This window comes from Pholcus phalangioides, unplaced genomic scaffold (genome assembly GCF_987345545.1).
Source record: "Pholcus phalangioides strain wild (caught in Gottingen) unplaced genomic scaffold, Ppha-v1.0 ptg000001l_1, whole genome shotgun sequence".
NCBI lineage: Eukaryota > Metazoa > Arthropoda > Arachnida > Araneae > Pholcidae > Pholcus > Pholcus phalangioides.
In genome coordinates, this window is record NW_028301594.1 from 30,081,363 (window position 1) to 30,096,099 (window position 14,737).

Consider the following 14,737-nt stretch of genomic DNA (forward strand, 5'->3'; position numbering starts at 1 on the left):
CACTCGTAAGAAAACCTTGAGCGGTTTCGTAATCGGATTTTTAAAAAAAAACCCAAAAATATATATAGAAGTGAATTAAACGACACAGAAATTTCTATAATAATACACACCCAATGGACACGCGGACATCCTATGGCAATAAATAATACGTTTTCTTGTTATTCTTGAAGGATAAATAAATACTGTGCGTTATAAATGCGGTTTTTTTTTCGTCTTAAGATTATATAAATAGCAACCCCAGATGCATATTAAGCTTATTTAGCATTCAAGATGGTTTCCTGTGAGAAAGTATCAGCGACGTCTCTACTGGTGAGTGTGTTTTAAAGCTCTTACACCATTTTTTTCTGGTAGGCGTTTCACGGACTGACTGTTTTACTCGGTGTTTTTCAAAAATGCGGAGTTCATCGCATCAATCACATGCAGTAAGACCTCGGTATAACGGTTAGGGCGAAAAGAGAAATCTACTGTATACTCTCTCTTATCTATTATACTGTTTTACTCATTCATTTATTTTTTTTCCCTTTTTTTTGTAACGTGCGGTTAGGTTTGGGACAAAGTTACCGTATTTATCGCCGATTCGTCAAATATAGATCATCCGAATTTATTGCCAATCGCTTGTAAGCAAAGGTCAATTACACGTTTGTGAAATTGCATTGGTCATCCATTTTAATGTCGTCTGCCCAATAACTTTACTATTTATTGGCCCGTCCCTGCCAGCATAATTAGTTGATTGAGATTACTCGTTATTAAGTAACCTCGCTTAAGAAATCATTTTTATATTCGGCCACTAGAAATGACGTTATTGTTCCAGTCTCAGCCACGAAGCTGGGCTGGAACAGATCTCTGCAACGGGATAAGTCTGGCGGCACAGTTCTGGCGTTAATTCATTCATTCAGGGGTGACATTATACCGAGGTCTGACTGTAGTAATGTACAAATGCTACTACTAAATCGTACATGTACCTCATAAAAATTCCAATGGGGAATTTCAAACGAAGTGGGCAGGAATGCAATGTGCGTGTAAAATATGCTTGGATCTAACGTATTTATATTCTCAGAGCTATGCTTGTTTCGTGTTACACTGGTACTGCCACCCGTCTTCCACATTTTAAAGTAAAAATGACAAATGACAGAATTTTTTTAAAATGTAAGTATATCTTGTTGAAGGTCTGTTTGTTGTCTGCGGAGAGATTTTTTTTTACAAATGGGAGACCCCAACTTGCATTCCTTCTTCGAAGGTGGAAAACCGCAGAACATAAACTTCAGCCGACCACCACTGCGTTGCCAACGGAGTTCGAACCTGGATTTGATATAACAGTAGAGCTCCTGGAAATACCAGGTAGATTCATTAGCCACCTTTGAGCAAGACTGTAGCGTCAGTATTGCCAATATAGCCAACCACCGTTCTGGAAAAAAAAGTATTTTTATGTTTATGTTTTTTACAACAATTTCTGAGACATTACTTGGAACACAAGCCGGTTCTTTCCTCAAAGACGGTCGCGTTAAGAGAGGAACGTGTTAAAAAAAAAAACGAAACGGTTTAACCACTTTACGATCAAAGATGTAATATTACGTACAAACGCAAGCGGAATAAATTAAAATAAGTTCTTTCTGCTTTCTTTCCTCTCTCTCCTTATCATCGCGAAGCTTTGTTAACCATATATTTCTTTTCCTCTTCGTTTTTTTTATAATCTGATAATGACTTTCCCCCATATATCATGTATCTTTCTACTATTGTATATACATATAAGAGTGAAAAAGAACAGGTAAGGTAAGGGTACTAAGAAAAATCTACTTTATACCTACTCTATTATACTGCTTTACTCTTTGATTTATTTATTTTTTCCTTTTCTCTTCTACTTTTTTTATTTCTCCTTTTCACTTTTCTAACGTACGGTTAATATTAGGGCAAAGTTACCATATTTATCGCCGATTCGTCAAATAGAGATCATCCAAATATGTTGCCAGTCGTTTGTAAGCGAAAGGGGTTTCAGTAAAATCTCTCTTTTGTAGACATAAGCGGGACAAAAGAATTCGTCCGGAAAAAGAGGAGTGATCGTTAATCAGGGGTTTTAAATGCATACTTTTATTACACAATGATTAGTCATTATCGTTGCGTGATTTATCCAATATCAATTCATGATATTGTTACCAATTCATGTTTCAGTTCTTTTTTTTTTATGTACTCTTAATTAAATTACAACCACACTAAAACTTGCCACGAAATGAGAAACATCAACGGTTCATCTCCTATTCTTACTCTGATTTTTTTAATGTTTTCTCTGCTGTGTATTTTTATTTATTTATTTTTTTAAGCGTTTATGTTTCATTCCGCATCTATGTGTTCGTCTGTGTTGTCCAACCAGACGTTTCTCTTTTGTAATAGCTTTTTGCACTGTGGGCTCCGACCTAATGCACAATAAAGACATTATTATTATTATTATTATTACACAATGAGAAATTGTTCCGTAAAAGAGGGATAACCACATCTGAGGGGTGTCCGTTAAGAGGGGTTTTACTGTAATAACACGCTTGTGAAATCGCATTTGTGTTACAGAAGGTGCTCAAATACGCAGCCATGAGAAGTCACACACATTTGACAGCGTCACCAGACGCGTCGACGGTCGAATAATGTAATTACCCTTTTTAAATTTCTCCAGGAACGACCCCCTCATTTACTGTCACTCCTGTTTTACGGACTAATTTATTTTTGCTCCGCCAGTGTCTGCAAAAGAGGGGTTCTACTGTCAGTGTTGCCAACAGTCAAAAAAAATGTCCAACCAGATTCTTCATCAAAACACCTAGAAACCGGGCTTAAAACAGTCACAAGTCATGAGTTTGTTAGTAAGTGATACTAAAGTAGGGTATGTATTTTCACATAATTCAATAATAAACTACTAGTATACAGGAAAATGTTTGATAAAGACTAGAAAAACAACTTTAGCAACTAGATGGGTATTTTTTTTCCAACTAAATGACAAAAAAAAATCAGATCTAGTTGGAAAATAACCAAGTTGGCAAAACTGTTTACTGTATACCCCCAAAACTTTTAGGGATGCACCTATCCATTATAAATTCCATAGAGCAACGTTTACGAAATGCGTGAACAGTTCAGTAGTAGTAGAACAACGCCACCTACCACATGAATATGGTGTTTTCAACCCTACATTGCAATATGATTCCGATACGCCGTTGTTACACTTCAAATCTCCTATGGGCCGTTCAAGTATTACGTCATCATCGATGGGGGGGGGGGGGGGGTTTCCGATTTGCTGACTTTTGATGACAAGGGGGGGGGGGGTTTGGACAATGCTTACGTCATCCACCACACTTTATGAAAATATTAGTTAGGATTCAGAGGGGCAGAGCTGATGACGAAATTTTGCTGACAGGGGGGGGGGAGGGGGGTCAGCGTTTTGTTGATTTTTTCTGACAAGGGGGGGGGGTCAAAAATGGCTAAAAATTTACGTAATACTTGAACGGCCCCTAGGCGTATAATTTGCACACGAGACAACCTGTAATTATCATTATTGTTTTTGATTTTATATATTACGGCCTCTAGGTTGAGCATTTAACCTACCATGGTCTTTGTATAATAATGAAATAAATAACAATTTGTGTCTTCAGGTTGCATGTTCCGTGCTGTGCGCATCTCTTTACGAGGCTCTGGCAGGAGGGACATCACCATCATATAACTCCTATGGATCCTATGGGTCTACAGATTCTGGTTTGGATCAATACCAGCCAAGAGGATACAGATACGGATACGGTGATGGGATGGGACCAGGACGCGATATCTATTCCCAGCGGGATTTCAGAGACTATCCATCCAGCCGTTACCCGTTTTACGGATCGGGATCGCACGGACGGCTACCATACCCCGGTGATGAGCGGCGATTCGGCAGGGACGACTATAATTACCGCTACGACTACGTCACGCCTGTAAATTATAGGCCCAGGATGAACTATTATGGCGATGGCAGAAACTATGGAACGTCTCTACGACCAGGTTATGACATGTTCCCGTTAGATTTGTGGAAGAAGAAATGAAAAAAGTAAGCGTAGTTTTTTTTAAAGTAAAATTTCTCAACTTTTTCCAAGGGGTGCCTTTCTGTGATTGAAAGTGATCGTTATAACAATGAAGTATCGTTTTTTGCCCCTGATTCGAGTCCATCTCGACATAGAACCGCAATAGGTTAAAGAAAAAAAAAATGTTTATAAATTACAAATGCACAATACATGAATCAATTTAAATTTTTCTTTCACTTAAAAGTTTTTTCTCATTCCTTTTTTTTTGTCTTGTTATGGTATTGATTAATATGCGTTGATCTACTGCAGCGTTTCCCAATATTTTTGAACCCAAGGACTAGTAAAATGTCTAAAACATTTCGACGGACCACTGTATCACACAATAACTAGTGCATGACCCGTGTTTTACGGGACATTCCCCTGTTTTTTGTTGGACTGACTTCCTTAAACAATTGTGCTGTTTTTTTCAACGAAGCTCATTTTCATTTGTTCAAATTTGTTAATGAAGATAATTTTCATAACTTATAATAATCATTTTACGAAAATAGTGTTGTGATAATTATGAGTATAAATACTCATCTCACATATTTGACATATTGAAGTCCTCCTCGGGAACTACATTTTGATTCACTGCGATTTCCGGTAGCTCTTCATTTACAGCTGTCACCTTCATCAGTTTTAGCAAACAATCGGCGAATTTTCTGACCCTGTGGCGACAATTGTAAGTGTGCAATATTTTTCTGAATTGAGGATGCTAATTATTCATATTTTTATCAATGAAATGTTATTGCATGAATTCTTTTTTTAATTGTAATGTACAGCGTCCGCAAATAGCTTAAAAATCCATGGAAAATTGGAAGTATTGGTATATTTGGATGCGAACAGTTATTCTCGCGAAAGGGTTTTTATTTTTTGAAATATAGAAGAAATTACTTCCAATTTCTGTCGATAGAGTGCACTGCACGAAAGCAAGTAACAGAATTCAACAGCTGAACCTTTCTTTAATCTCTTATGTGTCTTTCTTTCTTTCAAACCGAGCATAGTTCAGGTCTATCGCCATGGGCAATTTACTACCTAGTGAGTTTTGCCGGAAGTGTAAGTGTGTCTATCAACAATCTGACTGCATATAGCTGGTGTTGTATCTGATTTTCCAGTGCTGCAATCTATGTTTCAGAAGTGAAGTGTGACGATTGAATATTTGTAGCGTTTGTGGGCCTGTTGCTTCGGGTGGCGAGACTTTTTAACTTTTCTGTGTCTGAAACGTGCATGAAGCTTCAACCGGTGATTCTTGGTTATAAAACAACTTCACCCCAATAGTGCTTTATCCTGCCAGGCCTTTTGTAAGCCGTTGAAATAGTCCTGAGGGCAGAACTCGGCATTAGTATTTTATCCACCAATGTCAATGTCACAATGAAAACTTTATGTGAGCGCCAGTAGCAGAAAAATTCCGAAATGAGCTGTTAATCACATACCCTGCATTTTATAGGATTAATTTTTTTTATTTCTAGTGATTTGATTTAATGCATCTCCCTCTATCAATAACAATTTGAACTACGTATTCGACTTCTAACTGAATTCATGCTGGTTGATTATACTTAAAGTTAACTTCTTGAATTTTTTCTTAAACTAATGTACAGTAGTTGAATATTTACGAGGTTTCATGGAATGATAAGATTAATTTTAATCATCTAAGCAATTCATTTTTTCATGATTTATATGTTAAACCTGTGAAATCTTAAATTATCTTTCGCGATCTTTAAAATTATAAATTAATCCATAATTGCTTGTCATAAATTATAGAGTTATGACTTTAAAATTATGATGTAAAAATAATTATACACAGTCAAGTCTCCATCGCAAAACTACTTTGTGCAATCAAAAAAATTGTTATATACAATGAAGAAATTTTTAGAGAAATAATTTTGAAAAAAATTAAGTTGTATGTATGAAAGGTTTCCATCAGGGTCTTTACCACGTTTCTATTTATACATGTATTTAAATGTAATTTTTATTTGTTTGAATTTTCATTCATAAATTGTGAAACTACGTTTGCAACAATCAATTTCATTTTCATTAGCACTTTTTTCTCTAGTTTTCCTAAATTATGTTGAGAAATATATTATTTTTAATCATGAGATTATCGAGAAATTGTTTATTTTCACTGTCACTCATCATGATGAAAATCTTAATAAAATAATTTAAATGTTGCATTTTTACCTAATTATAATTGTACTTGGAATCATAATTCATGAAATGATTCAAATATTTGATTAAAACTAGCATTATATTTAAAATTATTGTATAGGTTTACTTGTGTTTTTTTTAATTAGAAAACAGATTAAAAAAATTATTCAATTATTACACGATATTTTTAATGATGCAATTGTTTGTCAATTTTAAATTAACTATTGTACATAGATTTATTGATATTTATGATCATTTAATACTGAATTATTTTATTAAATTTGTAGATAAATTTGTTTTATTTATTTTGATTTATAGTAATTGAGTTCATTTATTTTTATTAAATTTTTTAAAATTTATTTTTAAATGTAATTAATTTTGTTGATGTTTAGAATAATATTCATTCATATTTTTGACTGCATTAAAATTCATATTATTTTCCCGTGTTTTTATTATAAAAATATAAAATTCTTTGCTGTAATACTGCATATAAAAAAACATTAATATATTTATATTTTATAATTATTTTTTTAAATATTTATTCTAATTTATTATGTGAATTTAAATTTATGAAATTGATTACTTCAATTTATTAATTCTTACAATTATTGTAATTATACTGATTTTTGTCCTTCATGTAGGTGAATCTTCAAAAAGTTTAACTTCATTGGTCTATTGTTTCATCAGTTAATGAAAATGGCATTACATTCATGAAAGTGATTTGCAACATGTAATTTTTCGATATTTTTCCTTTCACTGTGTATTATGGATTATTTTTGTTTTATTCCTATTAAAAACTATTTATATCCAAAGCATCAACTGAAGATTTCTTCGCATAAAATATGGAAAGTTTTTCTCGCATGAAATTGCAAGGCAGACTTGTTAATGCTCAAAATATAAGCTTTGTTTTATTAGCACGATACGTACGTACTACGTGCGGTTGGTATTCGAGAATATTCGATGAGGTAACAAATCAAAGAAGAAATTATTAGAACTCACAGGTTGTAATTTAAAATAAAGGAAGAGTTTATAAAAATCTTAACAAGCACACAAATAAGAACATGGTACAATGAGTTCATCTGTCTGTCCTCTTTCTTCCTTTCGGTACGTTTCTGTAGTTTTGATGGTGAAATATTCCGTGCAGAAATGGACTTATATATAATGGAGGTTCTTCCCAGTGAAAGGGAGGATCATCCATCCTCATACATTGGCGCAGAAATTTTTCTTACGAATGACCAGACTGGACAGTGGCGACAATCGATATGAATGTTGTAACCTGAATGGGAAACAGAAAAGGAAAACGATTTCAATCATGGGTCGTAATAATGGGGGATGTGAGAAAATTGTTTGAATGATCTTTCATGAGGTTCGGTATTCCGAAATTTATAGGATATCCCATAAATTCTTAAATAGTTTAAAAATTCATAAAAATGGAAGGATTTTGGCGGAAGTGGTTTGGGAAAAGCTTTCATCACGAAATGGGAATCTTTTAGCTACAGGGAGAAGGTCAAAACTTTGTCGATAGAGGGCGCTGCACGAAAGCAAATCACGGAATTAAGGACCCGAAACTTTCTTCAATCTTTTCTTCGTCCGAAACGCTGCTAATGCTTCAGTCAGTGATTCGTGGCTAAGGCAAAACAACTTCACCAATGTTGCTTTATCTACAAATTATCAACATCACTACGAAAATCTATGTACGCACCAATAACAGGGAAGTTCCGAAATGAGCTGTTAATCGTACATCCTGCATTTTAAGAGGATTTTAATTTGCATATTTCCAGTGATTTGCTTACATGCCGCTCCCTCTATCGACAAAAATGTCAAATATTTTTTTTCTATATCGAAAAATTCCCTCTTCGTGAGAATAACTTTTTGTTTTGCTAACCAGCATTCAAATGTAGCGATTCCTCATGAATTTTTTAAACTATTCACGAATTTACGGCACACCCTGTCCTATGAATGTCATAACTCTGTCGCACGACATATCTTCGTTGCCAAGATCTCATCTAGCCCACCAGTTTCGTGGCAGAGTCCTTGGAAATGCACAGAAACTTCATTATTTGAATGATTTTATTCTGAGAATGAGGTTTCTCTCGTACATTAATAATGCCAGGGAAATAGGGAAAAAAGTATCTCGTGAATTCGAAAAGTAGAGAGAGAGAGAGAATGTCGCTTACCATTAACTTGGTTTCTTCTCGTAGTGATTCTAGTCATTTTGGAACATTGGCTATCACAGCTTGTAAAATGCTTCACGGAGATTTGGCAGCGAGACTTGGGCTTCCAGCGGGTCCCGTGAATGACCCACCTGGTATCCTTCCTTCTGGTTTGCGTCCGATGGGAACGTGCTGTTCCCCGAAGTGTGACTTGATGATGTTCTGCAACTGAGACAGTTCTCCAGAATCCAGGTTGAGGCTTACTGGCTTAGTGACTTCGAGACTAGGAGACCTTTGCTGCACGCTGGAATATTCAGTTGCGTGATTGACAATTGGCTGATACAGTACGGGACTGGAGAGAACCTGGTTTGAACGGCCCAAAGAATGCCCGTGATGATGGTGACCATGGCCATGACCGTGTCCGTGTCCGTGACCATGTCCGTGGCCATGACCATGTCCGTGTCCGTGACCATGACCGTGACCATGTCCGTGTCCGTGACCGTGTCCGTGTCCGTGACCGTGACCGTGTCCGTGGCCGTGACCATGTCCGTGTCCGTGACCATGTCCGTGTCCATGGCCATGTCCGTGACCATGTCCGTGCCCGTGGCCATGTCCGTGTCCATGACCGTGGCCATGTCCGTGACCATGTCCGTGTCCGTGGCCGTGGCCGTGGCCGTGTCCGTGTCCGTGGCCGTGTCCGTGACCGTGTCCGTGACCATGTCCGTGTCCGTGTCCATGACCATGTCCGTGTCCGTGACCATGTCCGTGGCCATGTCCGTGTCCGTGACCATGTCCGTGTCCGTGGCCGTGTCCGTGTCCGTGGCCGTGTCCGTGACCATGTCCGTGTCCGTGGCCATGTCCGTGTCCATGACCATGTCCGTGACCATGTCCGTGTCCGTGTCCGTGTCCGTGACCGTGACCGTGACCATGACCATGCCCGTGACCATGTCCATGTCCGTGTCCATGTCCGTGACCATGACCATGACCATGACCATGACCATGCCCGTGTCCGTGACCATGTCCGTGACCATGTCCATGTCCATGTCCGTGACCATGACCATGACCATGTCCATGCCCATGTCCGTGTCCATGTCCGTGTCCGTGGCCATGCCCATGTCCGTGTCCATGTCCATGTCCGTGTCCATGTCCATGTCCGTGTCCATGTCCGTGGCCATCTCCATGTCCGTGCCCATGTCCACCACCATGTCCATGTCCGCCACCATGTCCATGTCCACCACCATGAGCATGACCATGGCCATATCCTTGCACGCTCAAACCATGACCGTGTCCATGGTCCTTGGCATCAACTTCCAGACCAGCCACTGGTGACACACCGGCATCATGCGTGGTGTAGCCATACCCGATGCCGTAAGCGTTGGGAGCAATATCGATATCAACTTCGGCCTCACCGATGTAAGGCTTGTTGCGTGCCGATATTCCCAAAGCGGAGTTCGAATCGACCGCTATCTGAGACTTCACATCTTTCAACGTCGGATATTTTCCAGACAGGCTCTTCGTGAAGTCGGCCGTCGCACATCCGACGAAAAGTAGCAGCACCAGCGTCTGAAAAAGAACAAAATCATCAACGCGATACTCATTAGCAAGAGAATGAAATAAAGTTATTCACTGACTTAACCCCCCCCCCCCCAAGGGATAATTTCTTGGTCTCAGATAAGTAAACACCAACCTTTATCGGAATCTGTGATATATAGAACATACATTGATGGAAATTATGGAAATTTTCTAATTTTCTTAAGTATTATCGATGGTTCATACAATCGAACTTTTCTGCTGAAACCAAATTTAAAGAGGAAGGAAGGAAGAAAGATGGAAATCACATACACACACACACACAACCATCTCCGACGAGATGCTAATCTTCCACATTTAAGGAAATAAGAAATTGCAAGGAAAAGAAAAGAGCGATGGACCATATCGTGTTGAACGAGTTGTAAGATTGGACACCGACAAAAATCTTCAGTATACGACAAGATTATTCGACTGCGACTTCCAGATCAGGAAAAGCGACTGTCCCTATTCAAATCATTTTACATGGTCAAATTTTATGCAATTATAAAATTAAATTACCCATTAAAAAATAACAGATTTAAAAATACAAAACTAGACTGAATAGTGCATTTTCTTAAGAAAATGATTAATATAAATGATTAAGTAAATAATGATTAATTAAATTAATCTCATTCACTTCAAGAAAAAAATACTTTTGATAAATTCTATGAATGCATAGATGCCTTTCACTGCTAACACGGTTATGAATGAGGATTGCGCGAACGCATAAATATGTAGAAGGCCGTGATTGATTTGCCTCACGGGGGCAGCAACTTATTCTTCGCATTTGGCAGCAAAAAGCCTTATTGGAAATGATCGCAAAAAAGATTTACAGGACAGAGAATATTACTCTACATGTGCAATTATCAAGGAAATGATTGAATTAATTTCGTCAGAAGCTATTGTGTAACTATGCATTGACTTTGACAGACAGACAGTTACCTTGATAATTAACTTTTAAATTATGGTTGTGAGTAGAAAAATTTGTAATTTTTAATAATGAAAATTTTGCTTTAAAATACACGTACGTATAAAACGAGGGGAAAAGTATACGTAAGTAAATTCTTATATCCTTTGTTGGAATAATGCTACGAACTATAAATTAAAAGACACATCTAAACCTCAAAAATCATTCAGTCTAGAGCTCCTAGAAGTACCCTTTTATGTTCACCAGGATTTTTCAGGGCAATTTTACAGTCTTGATGAAGAGCGACCTAAAGTTGACGACATTGCTCTTTTCGGGGTTGGTTCACAGAAAGGATTCACTGGAAGGAGTGGTAGAAGTTGGATATAATAGATCCTATGGACTTACGGGTGTGGGGGGGGGGTTGATTTTTTCTCTTAGAGGAGAAGGTGGCCCTCGTTTTAGGAGGCAGACAAGGCTCTAGACCCCACGTCAGTGCTAGCTGCAGCCGAAAATAATTCCAGCCTTGTGGTCCACTGTGGGGTGAAAGAGCCTGAAATGTCTTATTGTGACATAGTCCAACTTTTTGGCCGTTCGTCAGAACGAGTTGATGATTAGCGTCACTAAATACTTGGATGATACATTCGAAAATTGTCGAAGGACCACACATCTTCGATAACAGAGAGGGTCTATGGTCGTACCATTTTGATTAGTAATAATCCATTGAAGAAAAACCACCAGCACGATATCCACATCATCCACACCGCAACGCTCCCAACTAACACAGATTCGAAGACGAAGTAGGTAACTGAATATCACAGCCAATGTACACTGGTGTCCATAAATACAAAAATCCAAACGCTAGTTTCAGAACACCAGGTCGGGTCCCTGCAGTAGTAGTAGAAGTAGTAGTATCCAATTTATCCAATGTTACTTACCTGCCACTTCATTTTTTTAAAGCAAATCCTAAGAAGTTGTTGAAAGTACGTTTTGTGATGCAAATGAATACTCGGTCGAGGTTTTTATACCCTTTTCCAAATCACAGTGTACGCGGTAAGGAAGCGCGTTAATTTAAGCTCCACCCCATCGACTCATAATCGATAGCTGATTGGCGACTTTTTTTTCAATCCAGACTGCCATCACTTTCCGATCGAATTGTTGTTGTTGATGTTGTTTTTTCTGCTGTTGCTGTCGTCGTCATGGCTCGTGGTACCCGCTGCTCGAAAATTAGTCGTCTCAGTTTGGAGCTTAAGAAGGGATGGTACAAGTTAGAACGGTAGCTTTTAAAATAGTTTAAGATATTTAGAAAAGAAAAAAACTTTCGATAGTTAATCCGATGTGGAAGTGATTTTTCGAACCGGGACCAGATTGGTTCTATCGTCCTAGATTCAATCCTCTGTCACTGATGTATTTAATTTTTTTTTACTGCAAGTTATAACCACGCGTAGCTTGAAGGCGAAATGAAAAAAAAAGATAAGTGAAAGTAAAGTGAAAATCACATTGGATATTTTCCCTTAAGAACTAGACGTTCTGCAACGTTGACTGCACACACGCGACAACAAAAAACACCATCGAACTTTATTCTTCAAAATAACTATTTTCATAGACACCGGAACGTATCGCATTAGACAGTATTAATTAACTTAATTAGCATAACAATTTAAAACTCATCGAGTTTATTTTTCTGATCTATTTCTGAAATAAACGTGAGAATTTTCTTCAATACCGACGTGTACAATATCACTTTCTGTGTGTTCAGTTCTTATTTTTAATCGGATATATATCGATCTTAAAATTTTCCTGCATTAGAATGAGATATTAATCTTTATTCGATTTTTTTTTTGAATTAGGATGTTATGCGTAAATTTTCTCATTAGCATACTCGTTTCATAAGAAAACTTGAAATATTTAATAAAGTATTCAAAGTCTACTTATAAATATATAAATCTTTTTCTCTCGCGATAAATTTTTTTCTCTAAAATTAATATTTTATATAAGATGAATTTAATAGTTTCAAAATTTTTTAAATTAACATTTTTTAATTTTTTGATTATTATTTAAATTTTTTTATTAAAATTAAAGTTTTTAATTTTAAATTTATTATTTTAAAATTTGTATTTTTAACTTTTATAAATGAATATTTTTTATAAAATGGATTTCACTTTTTAAAAATTGAATCGGTTTATCTAAAAATAATGTTTTTTTAAGTAAATAAAACAGGTTTTTTTAAATAATTTTTTTTCTCGATAAATGAAATATACCTAACGAAATAAAATTTACATTTTTTAATGTCAAAGTTGCTGAAAACTTTTTTTGAATGTAAAAACTACAGTACTATTACTAAAATTCTTCAAATATGCATCAAATTCTACGTTAATGGAGTTTTCCTCTAAATATCTGGTACATGTAATTTGAGTATGAGTATTTCTGAAAAATAATTTTGTAGAAAAATTTAGTGTTTGAAGTAAATTTCTGGAAATAAATTTCCAGACAGAAATTATTTTTGCATGGTACAATGTATAATAATAAAAAATGATTACATTATAAATCTATTTCATTATTAAATATTAAAACTGTTGTTTTGTTTAATGGTAATTTGCAATGTTTTAATTGATAATAATTAAATTTTCTTTCAATCAATATCAAGAACTTCCAGAAAATTTTGGTTGTTTGATGAAACTTCTGCATCATGATTACAGAAAACATGAGGTGATCATAAAACTTCAAAAGAAAAAATGTCCGTTTAAATTTCATCAAAACTAAAGACGCAGAATTTTTACGTAATTTTGTAGGGGTATCATCTGAAAATTTCTCTAATTTAGGAAAAATTTGAGAACGTAAAAAAATTTTGTGATTATAATAATCAAATTCTTTTGACTTTAAAAGTTTTCAGATAAGAATTATTGTATTAATAAAATAAATAAATTTTAAATACGTAATCTAAAAATTTCTCTCAAAATATGTATTGCATGCTTATATTTTAATATTTGGTGATACTATTTCCTATAAAATATTGTTTGTCTCTGCTACTGAACTGCCTGAAGAACCAGATGCATCCAGAAGCACCCATTACTTATGCAATTTCGAAAAAAAAAATGAATGTAGCAAATTATCTTTACTATACAGCATTCTATTTTCTGTAACCCCCCCAACATGCATTATTACAGGGTGGATATTATCGACCGCCCGATAATTACCCGCACGATTCCTTGTGAAAAATTAATATGGAAAAGTGTTTTCCACATTTTTTAGGATCGGACAAATATTAAGGGAGTTATAATTTTTTGAAATTTTGTGACGTGTCTTTTCTAACGGTCAGTTATGCGCCAAACATACAACGAAAAAAAAAAAATTGCCCCATGCAGCGGGATGCCACTAATTGAAAATGAACAGAAATATTCAACCCCGTTAGAAGCTAAGTTCAGTTATTTTCCTTCATGATTGGCGCTTTTTCCTCTTTTCGTAGAGTGATGTTAACCTTGTTATTACATGTTACCTTCGCCCCACTATATTGGCAATTTATCACCAGATTTGTAAAGCATTAGCCAAATGAGATTTATTGGAAAAATTGTTTCCCCATAATCACCACGTTTTCGCCAGAATGTGGTAGTTTTGTTTCTTCACTGATAATTGAGAAAGGACAAGACAAAAAAAAAAAACACTTGGTTAGCACTGCTTTAGCTTTCTTGATTACGCTCAGGGTTGTAGCGTTGCTATCGGCTTAAACACGCCAAGTTATACGTTTAGTGCACGTTCGGTGAATTTGGCAGAATTCGAAAGTGACGTCATGAATTTTTAATGCGTTATAACTTCATAATTATTGGTCACAAAAAAAAAAAAAAAAAAAAAAACTGAAAACACTTTCCCGTATTAGTTTTTCACAAGGAATCATGTGTGTA

At 36.0% G+C, this 14,737-nt stretch overlaps 2 protein-coding genes across 2 annotated transcripts; one reads left to right on the forward strand and one right to left on the reverse strand.

Annotated features, from left to right (window-relative positions):
* The first annotated feature begins 201 nt into the window (after positions 1 to 201).
* On the forward strand, positions 202 to 7,027 carry LOC149090341 (uncharacterized). Its single transcript, XM_089234274.1, has 3 exons — positions 202 to 309; positions 3,627 to 4,054; positions 6,854 to 7,027. Exons 1-2 carry the CDS (start codon positions 271 to 273, stop codon positions 4,047 to 4,049), a joined length of 462 nt encoding a protein of 153 aa, XP_089090400.1. The 5' UTR covers positions 202 to 270; the 3' UTR covers positions 4,050 to 4,054; positions 6,854 to 7,027.
* Positions 7,028 to 7,214: 187 nt separating this feature from the next.
* Positions 7,215 to 11,844, reverse strand: LOC149090342 (uncharacterized). Its single transcript, XM_089234262.1, has 3 exons — positions 11,777 to 11,844; positions 8,390 to 9,928; positions 7,215 to 7,488 (listed from the first exon to the last, which is right to left on the reverse strand). Exons 1-2 carry the CDS (start codon positions 11,786 to 11,788, stop codon positions 8,462 to 8,464), a joined length of 1,479 nt encoding a protein of 492 aa, XP_089090388.1. The 5' UTR covers positions 11,789 to 11,844; the 3' UTR covers positions 7,215 to 7,488; positions 8,390 to 8,461.
* Positions 11,845 to 14,737: the final 2,893 nt, after the last annotated feature.